The sequence below is a fragment of the Photinus pyralis genome, unplaced genomic scaffold, assembly GCF_008802855.1.
Source record: "Photinus pyralis isolate 1611_PpyrPB1 unplaced genomic scaffold, Ppyr1.3 Ppyr1.4_LG8, whole genome shotgun sequence".
NCBI classification, from domain to species: domain Eukaryota; kingdom Metazoa; phylum Arthropoda; class Insecta; order Coleoptera; family Lampyridae; genus Photinus; species Photinus pyralis.
Genome location: NW_022170819.1, coordinates 16447941 through 16470803, shown reverse-complemented (window position 1 = coordinate 16470803; position 22863 = coordinate 16447941). Strand labels below are relative to the sequence as shown.

General features: G+C 37.5%; 3 protein-coding genes across 7 annotated transcripts; 2 read left to right on the top strand and 1 right to left on the bottom strand.

Annotated features, from left to right (window-relative positions):
- Nucleotides 1-4951: 4951 nt before the first annotated feature.
- On the top strand, nt 4952-6457 carry LOC116177614. The gene is made up of 4 exons (XM_031496625.1): nt 4952-5033; nt 6047-6115; nt 6172-6261; nt 6308-6457. The coding sequence occupies exons 1-4, from the start codon at nt 4959-4961 to the stop codon at nt 6380-6382; spliced, it is 309 nt and encodes a 102-aa protein (XP_031352485.1). The 5' UTR covers nt 4952-4958; the 3' UTR covers nt 6383-6457.
- A 2535-nt stretch (nt 6458-8992) lies between these two features.
- On the top strand, nt 8993-18792 carry LOC116179083. 5 transcript variants are annotated; one of them, XM_031498792.1, is made up of 5 exons: nt 8993-9314; nt 9393-9535; nt 18187-18255; nt 18449-18538; nt 18592-18792. In XM_031498792.1, the coding sequence occupies exons 2-5, from the start codon at nt 9425-9427 to the stop codon at nt 18673-18675; spliced, it is 354 nt and encodes a 117-aa protein (XP_031354652.1). In that variant the 5' UTR covers nt 8993-9314; nt 9393-9424; the 3' UTR covers nt 18676-18792. The 5 variants fall into 5 exon arrangements, 4 of the variants coding, with proteins under 4 accessions (XP_031354652.1, XP_031354651.1, XP_031354650.1 ...); XR_004146952.1 differs by lacking the exon at nt 9393-9535; XM_031498791.1 differs by having other exon boundaries at nt 8993-9472.
- Nucleotides 18793-22325: 3533 nt separating this feature from the next.
- LOC116179424 lies at nt 22326-22863 on the bottom strand. Its single transcript, XM_031499216.1, has 4 exons — nt 22717-22863; nt 22601-22669; nt 22455-22544; nt 22326-22403 (listed from the first exon to the last, which is right to left on the bottom strand). The coding sequence occupies exons 1-4, from the start codon at nt 22861-22863 to the stop codon at nt 22326-22328; spliced, it is 384 nt and encodes a 127-aa protein (XP_031355076.1).

The window sequence follows — 22863 nt, the reverse complement described above, 5'->3', positions numbered from 1 at the left end:
CATGCTACTTTTTGTGATGTTATAATTTTATGTTACGTATTCACATTATTACAAACAATTAATTTTACTACATAATTTAATATTAATTTGACGGCTGGTTTTTTTATTGGTAAGTTTCCCAGCCTATTTCTATTTTTATTCGGCGAACTACCATTTTCAAAGTTTATTTTGCAATGTAATTTATTTGGACTTAAATTTCCGAGCGTTTACTATCATAATAATCACGATATATATTAAACAAACTTTTCACAATTTCAGTGTTTTATTTTATGTTCCTTCCAAATCCCTACTGCGCTTCAGGTCATAGCGTTATTTACAACTAACGTAAGGGAGCCCTGCCTTTGTTTAACCACGTGTCACTTTTCAAATTTAAGCGGGATTTTGTTTAGTTTTGGAGGGAATAGTTTTTCGGGTGGCCATTTCTAAACGTTGCCGGGTTGACTTTATTTGCGTGTTCTTGTAGTGTCAAGTTACCGTAGAATCTGGGGGTTAAGTACACTACACCATAAAGTAGCGCCCAATGGATAACAAATGACAAACAGGTATTTTTTTAGCGGAACATAAACATAGGAAACGTTGTGGTACAATGCGATCAAATATGAGTTGCTGTCGAGTCACCTTTGGCATTTTTGTTTGCATGTATTTAACTTGAACTTCCAAAGGCGACTCGACAGCAACTCATTTTTGATCGCCCGTTATATTATATCGGGCGATCAAAAATGATTGGCTGTCGAGTCGCCTTTGGAAGTTCAAGTTAGATACGATTTCCCATGTAAACAAAAATTCCAAAGGCGACTAGAGAGCCAATCATTTTTGATCGCATTGTATAACAGAAACAATACCGATAGAAATACAGTCTGCGTATAGTTTTCTAAATTTGATGTCCTTTTTACACTTGAGAATATTAAAAAACTGTTTTCACATTCTCAGCCAGCCTTTTTAAAGAAATTCGTTTGCACTAGTCCATTTTAACTGTCAAAAAAATGTTCCAATTCCCCTTTTTAGCTAAATTCCTAAGCGGCATACGATAACAGCTAATGGGTGACACTGACAACTGTATTTTAAAGGAAGTGTCACTGTTGTGCTTATGTCAAGTCAAGTTAGTGAGACATCATGAAAATGAATATTTGTATCAAAACATGAGCGAAATTTTTGGTTTTTCCAATATGAACTGATATCAAACTTGGAGGAATATTTACCTCTTAATAAATAAGGATCAACCTCGAAATCAACAAATTTTTCTTTTTACTACTGAATTCAGGACAAACAAGTTAAAAAGTAATCGTAAACGATTTACAGTAAGCGCATTTCCACTTGCATTCATTTCCCATTTGTAAGATGCAACTTCTGTTAAAATCGTAAAAATCCGGCCACAAATATGAAAGATAGCGTTGCACATGAGCAATCCATTTTTGACGTGCTACTTCAATTTCAGTTTATAAGAAGAATTTCATTTCAATGCTTTTCTAAATAAGAAAGTTGGAACTGCGCATACGCAAACCTAAATTTTGAAACTAATGTTAGATTTTCCTTTATTCCAAGCACCTATGTATCAAATTTCGTTTAAATGCTTCCATAAATAAAAAAGTTCACACTGCGCATGCGCAAAACCAAATTTTGAAACTGGCGTTAGATTTTCCTTTATTCCAAGTGCCTATGTATCAAATTTCATTCAAATACTTTTATAAGAAAAAAAGTTTGCAATTCGGTTTATAAATGGTCGAGATGCGAAAAGGGCACTATGAATTTTGAATCGATTCGACTCAACTTTTGGCATTGCGTATTATATGGCTAAGGCTATGTCCATATTGAATTTCATGCAATTCAGTTCATAAGCGATCGGACATTTCTAAACAAAATTATCGTTCACACGGACAGATGGAGGGACAGACAGGCAAAGGAACAGACGGACAGACCAACAGACAGACGACAGACAACAATACAAAATTATAAATGATCTCTAGGATGGTTAATAAACGGCAAAAGTGTAAAATTATGGAACATGTAAAAAACGGTTTGTTGGTTTTTTTTACAATAACTTTTTTAGCAATAAACGCAGAAAAATTCCTTCCTTGGTGCAAGCCTCGACACCATAACGAACCAAATAGCGAAAAAGTAGAACAATAGCTCTTAAGATAAAGAACTAGTAGCGTCGCAAAACGAGCGGACGGACGGACGGACAGCCGGACGGACGGACAAAGTGGCCACAATAGCGCCTTTTTTTATTTTTGTGGAAATGCGCTAAAAAGCGAAGTCATCTGGCCCACAAAAGATGTTCGGAAAAATTCTCAATGGGTCGTGCATAAATATAAATTATTACGCTAAAGATTATTATTCATTTTTGAAAAGATAAGAATTTATTTAAAATCAGTATAATGTTATATTTTTAATCATTGTAGCTACCTACCATTTTTATTTAAAAAAAAAATACATTTTTGTTGCTCACCCTTATATATAAAAAAAGAAAGAAATTTATTTACCTAACTGTATTTTTTTGAATTAAATAAAATATTGTAATAGTATTGGCGACTAATTTGGGTGTTGTAGTACGGTTTGTTACGGTTTATTTTCTTCATTAAAAACACTATTATTGTTCCCCGTATATTTTCTTGAATGATACTCGTATCTATTGTAATCTTGGAATTGTCAAACGCGTAGCTTCTGGCGCGAAATTTTTGCGGCGCTGTGAGTTGTGGTTATCGCTAGTACCATTGTCTAAGTATTTAAACAATGTTAGTATCACTATTCATTTTTCTCTTTCGTTAAGTAGCCGTGCTAGAGCACTTCATTAAACACCTGAAGCATGAAAACGCATGGCATTCTAATCGCCGCCATCCATTGGTATTAATTCTTTGGCGATTGAGTTCTTGTGGGGATTTCGTATTATTGATTGAAATAGAATTTCACCCCTCTTCTCCAGTAGTGCGGATAGTGAGCGTTATTCTTCTGGCTTCATTGTAATTAAAAAATAAAATTAAAATAAAAAAAAGTTGGCTGATATTTCAATTTCAAAAGTAATTTCCATCAACGATTATTGCACGTCGATCTATAATTTTAGCCCTCTTAGTTAAAGAGGTATGTACTTTTTTGGGAGTGGTAGGAACGAGGGTTACATTTGGTATTTTTGTAGAGTCTTAATTTTTAGTGTGGGATTCAAAGTCCAGTTCTCATTATGGATTTCACGATTCACATACGCATGTGAGTAACCTTGATGTAAATTCACTATCTGTGCACGAGTACTCGTTCAAAAATTCGCGTTGGGCTTTAAGCGAATTTAGATCAACCCCCTGTAAATTACCGTGGGGTTTGTATTATTGTATTATTTGTGAAAAGCAGATTCTCATCTAGAAGGGAGGAAGAGTTACTTGGAAATTAATGAGGGGTGTTTTTATGTTTTGGTGCGACACTCTAATTTTCTAGAGCGTACATTAATTTCGGAGACATTACGGTAGCGTAAGTTAAGTATATACGTGAAAAACAAACGCGCGAGTTGAAATTTCAGTGAAGTTCAAGGGATAACTTGCGAATTAGGAAATATTACGGTAAATGCGCACAATAGCAGGTATTTTAAACGCTCGAAATTGCATTCTGTGGCCCTATAGTGACTAGAAGAATACATGTACCTACTTAGTGGTTGATTGTGTGTAACCAATATTTTTTATACGAGATCTATATCCGCCCATCTAACTTTAAGTGACCATAATTTGAACCGCCAATCAAACGTGCCATTCATTATACGGCTCCTAGGAATTTACATAAATTTTCCTTTTCAAGACTTGAATTAATCCCACAAAGTAGAGAAAATTCAATGAAAAAGTAAACCAGTATCAGTAATCGTAGTGTTGCATTTTATTTTGACAGTATTTTCGAGGTTTAGATGGTAATCAAATCAGAATAATCTCAACAACTTTATAAATGGTCTCCACTAATATTCAAAACAAGAGCTAATAATGTAGTACATTATCGACAACAGTAAATAAAATTCGACAGACGTCGACAATTTCAGAATCATTAGGTAAATGGAATCCCTGTTAATGATGATAATATCGGGGCACCATCAGTTTGGTTTGTTTTACGTGAAAATGAAGACCGATCCTGATAATTGCGTCTGTTGTGAGTTTCAAACGTTATTGCAGTTCATTGGTTTGATCGCTTTTCCGGCGATATCGATGCAATGCCGCCACCGAAACAAGATCGACAAAATTTCAATTTCAAAGTTCCATTGCGTAATCTCCACGCTGATTTCGATTGGGCTGCTTTCGGTTGTCCTATACCTTTCCTTTGCTATACACCAGGCTCGTGCAGACAGTATTAATCCCCTGGAATGGATGACAACTCTTATGATACTACTCCTTTCTTGTCGGTACCTTCAGATAGTTGTCAACAGTTTATGGAACACAAAAATTGCACTTGACGGATACAGGGCGACCGATTTGATGTATAAAAATTGGACGGCATTAACTGGAGAAATATTGTTACCGGCGGAGAATATCAAGCGGGTTCGTCGAAAATCACTTTTTGTAATTAGCATCGCACTAGCTGCTCCAACCGTTTCCATAATTTACGTGCTCAATCTCAAATTTGAGCAAAATTCCAATTTTTTCGAACAACTCATTTGCGGTTTCGTCTTTTACATTGAACTGCTATTCTCCTTTGGGTGCATTATACAATTTGATGCCGTCACCGCTAGCATTAAACTGTACCATGACAATTTGAAAAAATTTATGTCCGAATATCTCACGTCAATTTCACCAGAAAAGCAGACGTTTGAAAGTTACGTGTCTCGGGCGGCGAGACAACATTTGTGTTTCATGTACATTTTCCGTTGTCTCGAAAAATTCTCCAATCCCAACTCAGTACTTTGGCTGACATCGTCCACTCTGATTATAATCGTTAATTCCATTATAATTTGCTCCGCTGCGTTAGATTATGAACATGCTCCAACCGGATTTCTTATAATGGAACTGCAACTTCTCGCGTCCCTGTACTTCATGTGGGAGATCGTAGACAGCATTCAACAGTTTGACACCTTGGTGAGTATTTTTACTGCATATTTTAAACGAAATTTTGGCCCATTAAAATTTATGCGCTGCAGTAACAGTCCAAAATTGCATTCTTTGATTTTTTCCCATTAACATATTTGGTAAAGAGTATACAGGGTGCCATTATGTATGGAATATAGTATGTCGGTAACTATGGAATGTATACAACATTTCTGTATATAAAAGTTGTATAACATTTTTTTCCCATAATAAGGCAGCATTCATTTGTTTTTATTTCAGAAAACAAATGAGTAACGAAAAACCATTGAATTTTTATCGACAGTGCAATTTTTCAATAGGCTCATTTGATAGAGTTCTTTTTCTCTTTTCGATTTTGTAACATACAAGAAAATTTTTCAAAAAAACTTATTATAATCACATCAATAACATTAACCTAGATATCCTACATCAAAGTAAAACAAATGAACCTAGTGCACGTTTCTTATTAAACTTTGAAGACAAAATAAAATTAGCAATAAAATGGTAACAAACGTATACATTCATTTGTTTTAAATGTTGTTAAAAATTAATTTTATCTCCCATTGTATTCTAATTAAAGGTCTCAACGAAAGGAACCGTTTTCTACCAACTACTGCCCGTGTTTCTGTCCTCTTATCAAAGTACGGGTAGGAGGGGAAGGAGGGGATGTTGAACTAGTTTTATCCGTCATGGTACTCTAATGAAAGGTCGGAAGAGGGCACTCACAAAGGGTGATTGAGACGTCTGCAAGAAATATATCCATTGATGATGTCAAAACAAAAGCTATTTCGGTTTAAAAAAATGCGCTTTATCTGCACAATTGATACTTGTTTAGTTTCGGTTCCGTAAACCGCAGGCCATTTCACCTCTAACACCTGTTGGAGTTTCCGTGGCCAATCGGTCATGAATACTGCCACTTATTATTCGCGTGTAGTAGGTCGAAAGGCGTCCATTAAGTTGCAACTCCTTATTTTCTACGAACCGGAGTATTACACGTTGATGATAATCTGGCCCCTTTGTTTCAGACTGACGAGATTCTTTCGTTTCTCTTTAAGTATCATGTAAGTAAGTTGACTCGTACGGAAGCTGCGCAGGTAAGTCTAATGTTGTATGCGACCAAATAACAAACCGTGCCGTGCCGTACTTTCAGGTGGAGATGTTAATAAACGTCATCACGGCGCAGAGGCCCATATTTAATGCGTGCGACATTTTTGTAGTTGGTACAAAACTCTTCGCGACGGTAAGGTTCCCGTGTCTCATTGGCTAAGCTCACTTCTTTCTTGTAGGTGTGCGGAACAATTGTTACTTATGTAATGGTCGCCTTACAATTCCATAAGACCTGGATCAATGCGTATAAGTAACTGCATTTCACTTTTATTGATAGTTTGTTTGTGTACTTACTGTCAACATCGACCCTACTTCACAGTTTTTATTAGTGTTGCACCATTCAAATAGATGTATTTATTTAATGATCAATAAACATTAACTCACAAAGATCTTATAATCATAATGAATAAAACTTATCCTTACCCTAGGGACACGGTTATTTAAACGGCCATTTAAAAAGAAATTATGCAGAATAGGTACATAAAATAGGTATACAGAAAAAGAAAACCGACTCTAGCCAGATAATTAATTGTGGTTTTTCCTGTATTAAAATCTCCGTTTTTCTCCCACCGAAAGTGCTTTTTATCGTTAGTTTGGTGCTGGCGATGTCAAATCTTCCCATCGTTTTGCTCATCGCTTTTTAGAAAGGTCTGAAAGCGGCGACTTTTCGACAAAAAATGCATTGCAAATGATGCTCGTATGTAACTCGGGTTGTATTAAGGTGTGCGTTAGGCATAATTAATTGACCTCGCATATAAATAGGAAGCTAGCGCTTTAGTAGAGTGTCACTTTCGCTAAGAGTCCAACCGCCTGTAGTACTTACCTACCGATACCTTCTGGACTAGAGGAGGTCCAGCTAATTAACACTGTACTTTATGTACTTATGTAAAAGACTTCGGAATGTTCTTCTTTCATAAACGGGAAAAGGTTTGGAGTTGCTTTTAAATCTACCTGGGATTCTTTAGCTTATCAAATGTTGTATTAAATTAACGTCAGACTGAAATTATTCAAATTCTATGGAATTATTTACTTTCCAAATTCAATAACTGTGTTATTTGCGTCCACCGTTCCGAGAATAACAAAGGAGCTATAATTGTAAAATGACTATTTAAACAAATGCAGTATAATTACAATTCGATTGGCGAAAACCAATATGTCATCAAACACTAGATCAAGGAGTCGTCGAAAATAAAAATATTACTTTTGAACTTGTGTAACGGCCGTCTGAATTCAAAAGGGCGTTTTTCTGCCTTATCTGTGACAGATAGCAACACAACCAAACAAACAAGAGGTATAGTATGAATAGCGCAGCACATAAATGTTGAAATTTATTTTTAAATTTGCGGGTATACCAAAAGCTTAATAAAACATGTAAAAACAGTTTTATATGCACCTTTTAATTCTGACTACAGTTTTCTTCTGTAAAATGTACAGGAGGGCAGAATGCCAGAATATTGCATAAAACTAATTTCCCATGTTAAATCCCTATGTTCCTATTACCGTGCACCACCCGGTATACTAAGATAATAACAAATTTACTACAAGAACAATTTACATCTAAACTAATGGATTACAAAGAAAATACCTAGCTAGATGGTGTAGGGATATAAATAAGAGTAAGAATAATAAATTTGAATTACGAGCAAAAATAACGTAACACAATTTTCACATATAATTGGAATTAAAAAAATCTAACTCCAGTTTCAAAATTTGGTTTTGCGCATGCTCAGCGCCAACTTTTTAATTTATGGAAGAATTTAAACGAAATTTGATACATAGGCACTTGGAATAAATGAAAATCAAACGCCAGTTTCAAAATTTTATTTTGCGCATGCGCAGTGCTAACTTTTTGATCTATGGAAGAATTTAAATGAAATTTGATACATAGCTGCTTGGAACAAAGGAAAATCTAACGTTAGTTTCAAAATTTAGATGAGCGCATGCGCCGTTCCAACTTTCTTATTTAGAAAAGCATTGAAATGAAATTCTTATTATAAACTGAAATTGATGTAGCACGTCAAAAATGGATTACACATTTGCAACGCTATCTTTCATATTTGTGGCCGGATTTTTACGATTTTAACAGAAGTTGCATCTTACAAATGGGAAATGAATACAAGTGGAAATGCGCTTTTTGTAAATCGTTTACGATTACTTTTTTAACTTGTTATCATTTGAAGGTAGACGAAATCCCTATGTCTACTTCTACATGAATGTCACTGTACATAATTCGCATATTTTCCGCGCTATTACAACCTCGAAATAAAGAAATGAGTTTTTTTGGCCCACCCTAATAATGAATGCTGTAAAGTAGAGGAGAGACAAACTATAATAGGCGATAACGATCGTAATTATTATAGTCATCATTTAATTTTTTATATTCGTATCGGTAGGCCACTAGTAATCGTAACTGAATCTATTCTTAATTACACCACTAAACGTATAATGGAGTTACGTTCAAATTATACTTTTTGTCCATTATAATTTTCCCACGCCCCAGAATGGTCGCCAAAAATTGTATCGTTTGTGCGCTCGGTCAAATTTTCGACGTGGGTGTAATTTCTGGTGTCTATAATTTTGTGGGTAGCTGCTATCATGAGAACGGGAGAAACGAGATCGATTTAAAGTTTTCCAAAGTGCAGTGTACAGTTGTACTCATTTTTTCGATTGTTGTTTTGGTTGCGGGATTTATCAATGTACAGCGAACAATGGAATCGTTTATTAGAAATGATCCGTTGTGGGCGTCAGATATAATACACGCATTAATTTGCCTTAAAACGCTTACAGTCGTTTTTCTGTGCACAATTCAATCAACAAACATCCGAAGTACCATAATAAACACTCAAATGTGTTTTGATTTATGGAGTCGCTGGACAGGAGAAAGTATTTTTCCACTCGAAAAAGTTAAAGCGATAAGAAGAAGTTGCAATTTGTGTGCTGGGATTACCCTGACTTCACTGACGTCTATTTCAACAGTGATCGGCCGTTATTTTTAAAACTAGTCAACATTTGGTGCTTTTATAGTGATTGTACCGCGGTGATCACTTACAAAATTGCGAACGAAGTGCTTTTCGCGACAATTCAAGAGTTTCTAAATTACGTGAAAACTTATATGCGTTCGTTTTCCGATAGCGAAACGATTCAACGAAGATTGATCAAGACGCGGATTTTTTTCAACAAGTATAGGTATGTCACTAATGACCAGGCTAAATGATTGCTACGATCCTATGCAAATGCTGTTTATGTTATTTGGAATGATCACAGGCGTCGGATACACTTCCTTTGCGGCAACAGGGATGATTGTAAACTGCATGGGGTTTATGCGGCAGACATTAGCATTTCAGGTGATTGTTCCGAATTTTTTGCTATGCTGGAGCCTTTTTTGGTTGGACAAACTTATGAATGTGGTAAGTTGTTTATGAGTATCGACATATAATGAATGGACTGCGCGTGCCAATGCTAAGCACGGATACAGCAGGTGAGAGAGAAGGGAAAACTAAGAGGGCAAACTGTCCTTTACGGTTACGCATCTGATTGGTTCTCTCAACAGAAGCGATCCCGATCGGATTCAAATTAAATTGAAAGAACCAGTCAGATGCGTAACCGTAAGAGACAACTTGCCCTCTTAGTTTTCTCTTTTCACTCACCTGGACCTGCAGTATCCGCGCTTATCATTGATAGGCGCAGTCCATTTAAATATGTCGATGATTATAGATTATGACCCACAACGAATTATTTTTTCGTATTCTTTTTGAACTAGAAACGAAACAATATTGTGATGATGTAATCAATGGCATACCAGGAAAGCTTTGCACCTTTGGAAAGCAGCATTCCATTTTGTTGTAATCAAATGAATTAATATGTTATTGTCATATAATGGCCCCTCTCACGTTACATAAGGTAAATACGATTGACCTTACGACTGGTTGTCTTTAATATCAAAAATGTATTGCTATAGATAATTTAACTAAACGACAAAAATTGATAAGCGAGGACCCGGTCCACAAGCTATTATCGCTGCTCCCATTTTCGAAAACTAAAGTAATGACATCCGACGCTTATTTAGCAACAACACTACACTACGCATTTAATACCCACTTAGGTACTTACATAGCAACAAAGTCTGAATACGATTTCACCGCGCGAACGTCATCCCACCAACGAAAACGGGTCTATAGTCTCGTTACAACGACGCCAATGCCAACGACACTTTAGAGAACAGTAATTGAGCACCAAAGGTATAAAGTTCTAACTTGTGTTAAAGAGACAAGTTGACATCTCAAAGGCGTATGTTAAATCTACCGTTGCAGTACCCCCTTCTTCTTGAAAGCTTGTGAATAGTATTTATGTCTGTGTTATCTAGTAAAGAAAAACTATTATTTATAAAATGGGAGGTTGGTTATCATTAGAAAAAAAACGAGGACTTATTAATTCATTCAGGATATTCTTGAAAATTCTAGATCGTCTTATACTTGAAAATCATACTCTGACGTACGGAAATCCTGCAGAGCTTGTAACGTAAATTTTCGTAAATCTGCACCTTCTCGTAGACTGTCGAGTGAATTTTGGCAAGTTTGCGTTTTCTCCTTGTGCAAAAAGTGGGGGGTCCTTCGATAGTGTTAGGACTGCCCCTGTAATTTTGGTCTTTCGAGTCGCATCTATTCGTGGACTAATGTTCCCTGTAATTATTGGTTGTAAACTGATGACCCAGCAAAGTGACGACATGGATCGTGTGATACGTACTAACGCAACCAAACAAAAATGCCGGTCAGTTATAGTAAATGGACGCGTATTAGGATGATCAGGTGAGGTCAAGGGGCAGAGAAACTTCCGGAAACCCCTTGGACGTCACGACGACGGCTGCCAACCAAGGTGATAGTGTTAGCAGTATAGTGCGGGTACAGAATACAACATGTTCCAAGTCAATTGCTGGAAGTGAGCCTTAACAGGCAGTCAAGTAAGCAAGAAAAGATTAAGGCGACGTTGGAAACCAAACAGAGATTAGGTGACCTTGAGGAGAAGAGGTTGGCTTCATCTCGTGACGCTCACCACTGCATTTTAAACCACATTTTAACACAAACAGATCTCACACCTGAACTAATAATGCGTGGAACAAAATTAGTTTGTATGTTTTTAGATAACGTTAGATTTCTAGATTCATTAAATTACTTTCAAATGTCGCTTAATAAGTTACCTAAAGTATTCGGGCTAACAGCGTTAAAGAAAGGATACTTTCCGCATTTATTTAACACCACAGAACATCAAAACTACATAGGTCCAATTCCACCCATAGAAACCTTTGATCCGGATAACCTCAAGTGCAACGAGAGAGAAATATTGTTAGCGTGGCATGCAAGCAAGGTGGCCGGTAACTATACATTTGACTTTCAAAAAGAGTTCATAGATTACTGTGTAGCAGATGTGGACATATTAGCGCGTTCCTGTCTTAAGTTTAGAGAGTTGATGATCAAGGAGGGCAATGTGTGTCCATTTACTGAAAGTGTCACGTTGCCGGGTGCGTGTAATAAGATTTTTCGACGATCATTCTTAAAACCAAACACTATCGGTCTAATACCAAAAGGCGGTTACAGAAATTGTGATAATCAATCAAAGCTAGCAATACGTTGGTTATTATTAGAAGAACGCTCCCGTCAAATTGATATTATACATTCGGGCAAACAGAAAGAGGCTAGGGTTGGAGGTGTAAAGGTCGACGGATATTGTCCCAAAACCAATGAGGTGTTTGAGTTCCACGGTTGTTATTACCACGGTTGTCCGAAATGCTTCAAATATACTAGAAACGCATCCTTACCAGACAGTCCATCAGAGACTTTGGAGTACCGATATGAAGCTACCGTAGCGAAATCTTGTAGATTAATAGAACTAGGATATGCCGTTATCGAGATGTGGGAATGCGATTTTAAGAGGCTTATGACCGAAGAAATGTTTAATTACACTGAAACACACCATATAATTGCACGTTCACCGCTAAACCCCAGAGACGCATTTTATGGGGGTCGAACAGGAAACGCAAAATCCTTTTATATAACAAAGGGAGATGAACAAATAAAATATGTAGATTTTACTTCGCTTTATCCCTATGTTAACAAGTACGGTTTATACCCTATAAGGCACCCCACCGTCCACATTGGGGAGTCGTGCAGTAAATTAAACTTAGATGAGGTAGACGGAATCATCAAGTGTAAGATCCTACCACCACAGACATTATTCCACCCAGTACTGCCTGTAAAAATGAATAAAAAATTAATGTTTGTGCTTTGCCGTTCATGCGGTGAAGGTTTCGACCAAGGACCTTGTAAACATAACGACGATGAGCGTGCGGTAACAGGAACTTGGGTGCTTGCCGAGGTTAAGAAAGCTATCCAAAAAGGATACAAACTCTTAGTAACTTATGAGATATGGAAATACGACACAGAGCAATATAATAAAAGCACTAAAACTGGTGGCCTGTTTAATGAATACATAAACAAATTTTTGGGCATTAAACAGCAAAGTTCTGGATGGCCTACTTCTTGTGATACCTCAGAAAAGAGAGCTGAATATGTTAAAGACTACTTTGAAACTGAGGGTGTTCGCCTTGACCCAGCAAAGATTGATAAAAATCCAGGTTTACGACAATTGGGGAAATCCGTTATTACTTCGTTTTGGGGAAAGTTAGGACAGCGCGAGAATCAAAGCAAGACTACAATTGTAAGACAACCAGGAGAATTTTATAACATCATGACTAATCCTTCAATCGACATTAATTCCGTTCTGACCATAAATGAGGATACGCTACTTGTGAACTGGGGATTTAAAGAAGAAAGTTACAACCCTTTATCGACAGTGAACGTGGTACTGGCCGCCTACACCACTGCGCAGGCACGATTAAAGTTATATGAATATTTGGAAAAGTTAGAGGATAGGGTTCTATATTACGATACGGACTCGATAATCTACGTTTCGGTTCCGGGAATGTACGATCCACCATTAGGTCGCTTTTTGGGTGAGTTGACAGATGAACTAGAAGAGGAAGGCGTTGGAAGCTACATCAAAGAATTTGTGTCAGGCGGTCCAAAGAATTACGCTTACAAAATGTGGTCCAGTTCTAAAGGTTGCGATGTAACTGTTTGTAAGGTTAAAGGGATATCTTTATCTTACAAGGCTTCGCAAGTAATTAACTTTGATCAGATAAAAAAGATGGTGTTAGAAGAAGAATCAGAACCAATTATGTTAACTTCAAAACTCATAAAAAGAACAGCTGAACACGATGTAATAACTACCAGTGCTGCTAAAACTTATCGTACAAATTCCACAAAAAGGTGTTTTGCTCCAGACGGTTCGTCAACACCTTATGGATATAAGAAAGCGCGTTTAACTAATGTCATTATTGAAAATTTGTAATATATATTATACTTAAGATAATTCTAGCACCATGTATCAACAATGTAATTTTCTCGTTGAGCACATTACCCATAATGTCATTGGTTGTGTAGAGGTAGAAAATTGCAATAGAAAACGCATGCAATCTGTAGGGGCAAGATCCATTTCGACGACTTCCCGGATATCAACTAATTCGATTTTAGTTTTAATAAAAACCATCTATTTTCTTAAATTACGCTACTATATGTAGTAAATATGAATCACAGTTTCCCCACATTCCTTACTCGGGGTGTCTATTTATAGCGCATATAAATTCTAGAAACGTGATCTTGCATACATAAGTGTAAAGGTTACCGAGTAGTACCTAATTTTTGTATACATGTATTCGCTTTTTTTTTAAATAATTACATCAAATTATTACTTACAGCCAAATTTAACTTTTCTTAACGCATGCTTTTTTCTACAATGAAGTAACTGAGAAAGTGAGAACAGATAACTTTTGCTTTATTATGTTCTATTAATAACACAGGTAATTTATCCCTGCCGGTTCTTATTCTTCACACCCGTATGGGTTTAAAAAACTTAGGGTACATAATGTCACAATAAGTAACGACTTGTGATCCCTTTTACGCTGCTCATATTTTGTAAAATACCTATGTAATGTATAATCAACCTATGTAACAAATTTTGTAACAAAAGTATAATAATAAATCTCCAAAGCTTTCATCTTATTGAGGGTTTCGTAAATGATCGTGTACACGAGATTTGTACATATAAATCAAAATAGTTATGTACCAAAGAATTGTTCTTGTCTTAAATATAGTTAACACACGTATATAAAACGGTTTGTTGGTCCAGTGGTTAGGACGCTCGCTTCTTAATCGGACAACCCAGGTTCGAACCCCAGGACAAGAAAAAAAGTTTTTCAGAATTAATCCAGGCGCAGCGTGTGTGTGACGCCCCACTCCTACTAGAGGCTCTTAACTCGTACGAAATACGCTCGCACTTCCCCAGAGTTAATCGCCGACGGCGGGTCCAGCATAGGTAAACGTCAAGTTCTCATAAAGCCATAACAATCGTATGACGTACATCCAGGAGGAGCGTCCTCTCCTTAACGGTCAGGTTAGAGAAGTAGAGAATCTCCCAGGTAGGTGACATACATCAAAGGAAAAATTCCCACGGTCTAGGGCCACCCACGTAGGCGGAATACATCAAAGGAAAAAGTTCCCACGGTCTAAGACCACGCCCACACAGGCGGCATAGAACAAAGGAAAATTCCCACGGTCTAGGGCCACCCACGTGGGCGGCATACATCAAAGGAAAAAAAAGTTCCCACGGTCCCCAGAATTTTCCCAGGCCCAAGTGACCCCATGCCTACTCTCTAACACTGCTTTGGTGCCTAAGTCGATCATGTCTCAGCTGTAGCGATTCACGTGATCAGGGCCGATGGTGCCGTCCGCGGCGTACTTGGCTACCATTCGCGAACCGAACAGATGATCGGCTATGCCGGGAACGAAGCTGTAAGTTGCTACCCATTCTCTGTCATTAGCACGTTAATATTCTGTATTCCGATTGGATACAACGAATTGTCTAATGCTGACGTTTCAACTATTGGAGTGGAGGTGTCTTATGTGCTTTGTAAGAACATATAAAAGCGGTGACGTCAAAATTTGTAAACATCCTGTAGTACCTATGTGTTGTAAAATTCCTCCGTTAGATGTCGCCGTTGTCGTCCCCATGCTTTGAAATTAAATCCCTTCTCTATCTCCCGCCTGTTAGTGCTCCTCTTTGTCCCTATAAAAGTGTGATTGTTAAGACTTCGAGGAAATCAATTATTCGACCATAAACCAGAACCAAAACTTGATTCCTGCACCTCTTACCGACCAGAAACCAGAACCACCTTCCATACCAAGCATTATTACTTCCCCGATTAGAAACCCAGAAAATTTATTTCCTTTTTATTTCATTATTATTTCCAGACCTGTTAATTCGATAGCTAGTTTCATTTTGTGTCGTTAATTCTTGTAGGGTTAAAACCCTACGGCCTTTACGATACCCGATACAACATTCGGTCGATATATTGGACTTGAACCCAAGGATCATCACCTCCGTGCTTGCTGTCCGATTCGACTGACTTTGAGGAGTCGCTTGAATCGTATGGAAGTTCCCTTAAAGGGGCACCGCTAGGTAAGTCCTTGCCGACCTTGCTTGTGATCCAGAAAGGCAATATTTTATTCCGTTTTAAGTAAACAAGTGTCGGAGTTATATGCATTGGTGCCATCAGGGTTTAGCAAAAATCTGAAATTTAAATTGAGGAAAAATCTTCCTGTAATTCTTATATCTGATTGTAACATATAATTTTTAGCGCATTTTTTAAGAATTAAAAAAAATGTGCTACTGTTTGCGTTTTGTCCGTCCGGACCCACTCCTGCCGTTTTGAACAACTTCTAGGTGAATGGTCCTAGAGTCCAGGAATTTTTTGCAGTAGGTAGCCTATACCTTGAAGGTGTGCCAGACGGCCATCAAATTTCGCTGTCTAAACCCCCCCCCCCCACACGAATTATTTCCTGAGATGCTGTTTTTGAAAGTAAAACGTGCATAGCTTTCACATACGACAACCAACTACTGCTCTTCTTTCTGTCCTTTTATCAAAGTACGGGGTGGAGGGCGGGGAGAGAGGGGGGAGTGGAACTAGTTTTATCCTTCAGGGTACTCTAATGAAAGGTCTCAACGAAAGGAATTAATTTCTACCAACCGCAAAAGCTATTTCGGTTTAAGAAAATGCGCTTTATCTGCGCAGGAGTTGTGCACAATTTATGATTGTTTAAATCGTAACAATCACGTTTAACTTATTAATAAACTTTATTACACATCACATTATATAAGACAAGTAGATAATAAATTCATCGAATTTTACAGTCAGTTGTTTTGTTTATTGTTACCTCCAAACGGTCTAGAATGCTGGGCAAGAATTACATCGCGTGCAGTTTCGAGTACCTACTTGTTCAATTTAGGGACAATTTCAAGTGTTTTTCATATCGTGAGCAGTTGCTACCATAAAAACGAATCCGGAATTGTAGTCGTATTTTCAATTGCCGTCCTGATTAATATTGATATTGATGGACGTCGTTTATCTTGGACTTATGACGGTAGCGGGGATTGTTAATTGTTGGAGCCTGATCGAGCCAATAATGGTACTTCACGTGACTCTCCCACATGTTTTCCTCTTGTGGGCTCTTTTTTGGGTGGATAAATTGATGAGTGTGGTAGCCTTATTTGTGTGTCCAAAACAGCTCATTTTTTTATCAGTAGGTACTGGAGAAGGTGGTAAAAATACTCGTTTACGCGTAAATTATTTTAACACTCATTGCCATCCCAAACGAGTATTTTATCATTACTTTCCCTAATATGAATATATAATATGATAGAGTTTCTATACCTACTGTATTAATTATCCATACTTAGAGATAGAACAATGTTATCTAGGATTTATATCATACTTTCACATGTTCAATCCAGACGTGTCGTGGTGGCTGAATATGCATATTACTTACTCTTTCGTATGCAGTTTGTAACCGTTAATGTTGCAAAATTTTTTTGGTTTTATATTGCTTCTATGATGCGCGGCACCTCGAAATGCACTGAAAGTGCTCAATCTGGCATACGTTGACATAAACATTTTACCAATGATATATTTATCTGTTCAAATTACAACAATGTACAAATAGTGCAAAAACGGCATATGTTATCGTATGCTCAGCGGCACATTGATACTAGAACGACTATAACTTAAATTCCGTTATCTAGTGACAAATATTGAGATTCATTCAATAAGAGGGTGTTATGCAGCTCGGCAGATCGGAAAACAAGCTCATCAGAAATAAATCACCCGATTATCAACCTAGTCCACTCAAATCAGCTCCAAAAGTAGTCTAAACTGGATGTTGTCACTTCAATCAACGAAGTCAAGTGTATTCTATTTTTTAAAAACCCTCTGAATCCGAAAGTCATAGTCCTCCTGGCCGGAAACTCCAGGAAAGTATTGTTATACACAAAAAAAAAGGAAAAATGGGAATAAAAATGAATTTTTTTGGAATCGCGAATGTTCTATAAGATACTTACAGTTGGTATGGAACGTTTATTTTTCAAATTGTTTTTCATGGAAAAATATAAAAAAGTAATCCCGAAAATTAACAATCTATTATTACTAAGTAAGATTCACAAAACAAATGACAAACCACCATATCCATAGTGATTCCGTGTGAATAAGGGTTATTTGTGTTTTACATATGGCGTTGTACGATTATTATTTCCAATGCCTCCGATGGTTGCAAGGATTGCGAAATCTGTGAATTTTTTTATCAAAAGAAGTAACCAAATAATACGAATTTTCAAAAAGATCGGATGATCAGATTTAACGAGATAATTGTCAGATGCGAAAAGAAACTTTTTTCTTCGTTTTTTGTTTGTAACAATATGTTCCGGAAGCTTCCGGCCAGGGGGACATTGCTTTTCGGATTCGCCGTATTTTTTACATATAGAATACACTTGGTTTCGTTGAGTGTAGGGACAACATCCAGATCAAACAGTAATTTGACTGGCGTGTAACCCCCTACTATCGTACTTTGCATTGTCGTATCAATTCTCAAATTAATCATGTATCTATTCTTTTCAGAGTGATGATCTACTGTCGTTCTTGTTTAAGTATAAAATCAGCAAGTTGAAAAAACCGGCTGCCGACGAGGTAAGTATATTTTTCATTGTAGAATGGGTAGTGTTGAGAAGTGAAACATCGTTTTTGTGATATTATCTGAACACCTGTCATGAACCTTTGGTGAGCCGGTTATTGAAAGATCATTTGTTTCACAGCTTCTCAATATGCCTAACACATGCGAATAATGGTCTTCTTGTGTAATTAACTTATCGTTCCGTTTTAGGTAGAGCTGCTTATTAAGACCTTAATTATACGAAAGCCAGTTATGAATGCTTCGAAAATCTTCGTCATACACACCGGTTTGTTACTGCCGGTAAGTTGCAATCTTTATACTCTCACGCCACCGTGCAATTAATGCTTTTTTAGGTATTGAAAACTTGGTTTACCTACTTCTTAGTTGGTGTGCAAATGTTAGCCGCGTGGATGATCACAGAAAAGGTTTCCTGTTGAACACTTTTACCTTAGAGGGACACAAGAGTGCAATAATATACACTATGCAATATTTATTAGTATATATTTAACACATTTTAGTTTATGTACAGCAAGCAATACGCATGGGAAGAACAAATAAAGTCTAGGGCTTTGGAACGCATCTCTTTAAAGAAGACTTACTATCGCTTTCTAGAAAACTTCCTTAATGAACCGGCTATATCTTTTCTAGATCTTTCGGAAGTCTTCTGAACACTTTCGATGACCCATCTCATACTCACTAAAGGAGCTTAGAAAGCTTTAACATGGTTCCGAGGGTCATTTCTAGAGAACTTATGCCCTCCTCGGGACCAGACATCTCAGAAATATCTAATAAACTCTTCTATATTGGGTCTAGAAAGCACTCTGCAAAGCGCTGTAAAGTTCTGTAAAACGCAAATCAACCCGCGAATCAACCTCCCGAATTGACCTGAAGCACTTAAAAAAGATGAAAGAAAGCTTTGGAAAAAGCCTAGGCGCTTAAACGGTTTCTAATGCTCTAAAAAGTAGTTAATTTGGCGTAGGGGTTTAAGAACCGAACTCTAACCTCACAGGTGATGAGTTCGAATCCCACAACTTCCCAGTTTTTAGTGGTACAGAACATCTCCTGACTACCATGTTTCGGAGGGCACGTAAAGCTGGCGGCCCCGGCAGTCATACCACGACTGTCTTAGGTCGCATGGACGGTGTAACAGTATTTCTGTTCAGGATATTTAAAGTTAATTTTTACGTAATTAAAATGTAAAGTCTAAATGTAATCATGATTCCCAAGTACGAATGATGTGACTGAATGAGAATGCATTATAAGGAATTTATTTCAGTTCATTGTATCCGAATGTGGATTTTAAATATGTCCGCCATGAATCAGAAAGGAAATTAAATACACGTAATAATCGTGGTGTAAATAAAATTGCGTTCAGGGTATGTAAATAATGTAAATTAGGGAAAACGCTGCATATAACGATCGAGTATTCATGCTAAGGTCAAAGTCCGAGTTATTGTAAATAATTCATTGGGCCGGTTTTACAATTACACTTTTACGGAGAATAAGATATCCTGGAATAACTGCCATAGCAACATGTATGTCATTGGTTGACCCATTGGTAACCAACGCAACCGTCGACATTTATTCTATAGGTATAGCTTATTCTCGGTATATACCTTCATTGTAGAATTGGCCCTAGCTAGTAGAACGATTTGAATCCGTCTGTTCGCTACCGCTGTCAAATTAACAAAAGCTTTATTCACGGGCGATTAGTTTATATAAACGAAAGTCGATTGTGCGCGTAAAGCAGAAATGAGGTCACGGGATAAGCACTACGAGAGTATAAATACAGAAACTTCCAGTACTAAAGAGGCAGTTGTCCGCCGTCGTTTCACGGAGCAACACCTGTGCCAGTCGCGCCCGCAAATTATAAGCGCATTTTCTTGCAATAGTGAAGTGAGGCGACTGTTTTAAGAAAATCAAGAGAAAGAACCGAGCGAAAACATCTCCATTCAGCCACTACATCGAAGGCGAAGACGATCCTTCACGGCACTCCGGAGAAAATTAGGAGGATTGCGAGATTTCCGAAGGACAGTTCCATTTGTTATCGGGTGGAATAACGTGGCGGTTTAAATAACATATATTACACTATATACACAAGACAAGAACAACGTATGTACAGAGTAAGTAGATACAATATTCGATGGCGCGTATCAAACTACTTAGAGTAGCGGTACGGAAATGGTGAGTTGCCCTAGGCCTCAATCTGCCTACTCCTAGGGTTGATCCAAGACGCTCGATCGATGGATGATCTTAGTGCTGTCGGTTGGTGCTTATATATGTAGCCGCCGCTAATGCCTAGTATAAGCGTAACACCATTTTCCGTTCTATGCGCGGTCCGTGCACAGTCTACTTGGAGGGTGCCGAAAAAGTCGCGTTGAAACCTGCCTGCCTGTGATTGACCGAACCGAAATTTTAATTGATGCTTGCAGTGGGCGGTCCTGAGTTCATTTGATTTCAACATCTATCGGAGCGAGACCAAGATTGCACTCCGAATCTTAGTGCACGTTAACAATAGACGTTCAAGGTATTTATAAACCAGTAAACATTGTCGCGTCGTAGTTTATCAATTATCATCTTTGTTGTTCGCCCCGTCGTAGACTATTGCATTGTCGTTTGAATTTGTGTTATTGTAAAGGCGATTTAATCACCTACTAGGGTTGCATTCAAATAAGTGCTTGTGAACACTGTTTGTTTTCAATTTAATGACTCGTGCCTGGAGGCGTTACTACACGCATTTATAGCAGTTTATTTTGATTTTCGATCTAATTGTATACTTATTTACGAAACAAGAATTAAGTTTCTTTCTGTACTCGGTAGTTTTAGAGTAAATATTTTGATTTTTGACTAACGTAATAAATGCAGCGAATTTTTGTGAATGAATGAGATAACCCTACTTTTACAGGAACGTGCCGCCTCAACTCCCATTTGTTTTGACGTGTGTTATTTACATAAAAAAGGCGATTTTCTAAGAGAAAAAGAACGTAATAAGTTTTAATAAAAACTTGATTTTTATTCATTTATCCTTTTCCATTTCCTCGAGGCGAGAAAAGGATCATCGACTGAAGCTAGCCGGTGCCCAACAACAATTATTTTAAATAAAATAGTTTGAGAAAGAAAGAAACAGTAGGAATAGTTGAAAAGTAACCTACCGGTTACAACGGCTGTTGATGCGATCTGAAAACGTCAATGTTGGCGGCGGGAATCATCAAAAGGAGCATCTCAGAATACAGTTCACCTATCGTCGTGGTAACAAACAAAGACGTCGGAAAGCTCTTGTCAACGGGCACAATTTTTGGCGGAATTTTGTTTTTTTTTCTTAGGGGGCGAAATGAACCACCTTTTGCACGGCGCCCTTCGAGGGGTAGTCAACTATGGGCGCCCAAAAGAGTCTCTCGGTCTCTCTTTCTCGTGTCGCCAACACAAACTCGAGCTATGAGAAGTACCCAAAAATTGAGTACTATTTTGTGCCGGATTTTAGATGAAATCCACCAAAATGCGAATTGCGAGTGAACGGGACGTCGGAACTGTGTACCGACAAAAAGAAAGTGGTAGCCCCCGACAAGATCTTACTGATGGTGGAGTCAATATTTCAAACTCCAATTGCGGTAAACGGAATGTCGGAGGTGTATCGACAAAGGGAATATGGTAGCCCCAGAAAAGATTTTACTGATGGTGGAGTCAAAACTGGCTAATAAAACACAGTATTCCAAGCGGAAACGAATTCTCCCTCCATGGGCCACAATTTCCGGGGGCAAAACGTTCGGAAGACAATTTTTCTAGGAGCGGGTTTTTTTTGAAGGCGAATATTTCGGACGCAAATTTTCAGAGCGAATATTCATAAAATCATAAGAGGCCATACCTATTGTAGTAAATTAATTAGTTTGTTTATTCATAAGGTATTTAATGTACATTAACAACTTTTTACATTTCCGCTATGCCCAATTGTTTATTCTAAAGAGTGATGAAGACACGTGTAACCCTACTCTCCACAGCAACCTTCTTTTGTCGGCGTTGTTGAATTCAATTGTTATATTTGTTCCATAAAACACAGTGACTACGAAAATTAAGTAAACAGTCTTGCAGGCTAACACGTATTTTGTTGAGAAAATTTCGCATTGAATTGCAAGGCAACCAGTACATAGGTAACAATTGTCCCTGATACCTGAAGAAGAAGTAATATTGTTCTACAATTTGTGCTAAAAGTAACACGTACCGATGCTAACAATCCCGTTCCAACAACAAATAGGTCCGATGCCCTGAACACAGGTTTGTGTAGAGTTAAAGTGCAAATTAACGCCTCTACCTTGAAAAAACAAGCTTTAATTGGTTCAAGTACCTATTGGAAAAAGGCTCACTTACTTGTACTATTTCTGCCGGCGTCAGTTTATTTATGGGATACTTGTACAAAAAGGGAAGAATGTCTCCGTTCTATATAAATTTGGCGAGATAAGCAAATTAAATTGGCTAAGACTTACCACTACATTAATCCCATCCACTATAATCAAATATATCATCAGTGTACTTATGAAAGCATACGCCCTAATGGTTAGAGCATAGTTCTGTTTCTCTCCGCTTTTATAGATAACCACAACCAGATACACGTCTAGAATTAGTACAAGCAT

What these genes read in the sequence shown, in the direction of transcription:
- LOC116179083 (XM_031498790.1), top strand. Translation starts at nt 9,317, where the DNA reads ATGTCACTAATGACCAGGCTAAATGATTGCTACGATCCTATGCAAATG. An exon ending in TGGACAAACTTATGAATGTG is followed by an intron (nt 9,536 to 18,186) that starts GTAAGTTGTTTA and finishes TATTCTTTTCAG; the next exon opens with AGTGATGATCTACTGTCGTT. An exon ending in AAAAACCGGCTGCCGACGAG is followed by an intron (nt 18,256 to 18,448) that starts GTAAGTATATTT and finishes GTTCCGTTTTAG; the next exon opens with GTAGAGCTGCTTATTAAGAC.
- LOC116179424 (XM_031499216.1), bottom strand. Translation starts at nt 22,863, where the DNA reads ATGCTTGTACTAATTCTAGACGTGTATCTGGTTGTGGTTATCTATAAA. An exon ending in TGGATGGGATTAATGTAGTG is followed by an intron (nt 22,670 to 22,716) that starts GTAAGTCTTAGC and finishes AAATTTATATAG; the next exon opens with AACGGAGACATTCTTCCCTT. An exon ending in GAACGGGATTGTTAGCATCG is followed by an intron (nt 22,404 to 22,454) that starts GTACGTGTTACT and finishes CTTCTTCTTCAG; the next exon opens with GTATCAGGGACAATTGTTAC.
- LOC116177614 (XM_031496625.1), top strand. Translation starts at nt 4,959, where the DNA reads ATGGAACTGCAACTTCTCGCGTCCCTGTACTTCATGTGGGAGATCGTA. An exon ending in TTCAACAGTTTGACACCTTG is followed by an intron (nt 5,034 to 6,046) that starts GTGAGTATTTTT and finishes CCTTTGTTTCAG; the next exon opens with ACTGACGAGATTCTTTCGTT. An exon ending in GTACAAAACTCTTCGCGACG is followed by an intron (nt 6,262 to 6,307) that starts GTAAGGTTCCCG and finishes TCTTTCTTGTAG; the next exon opens with GTGTGCGGAACAATTGTTAC.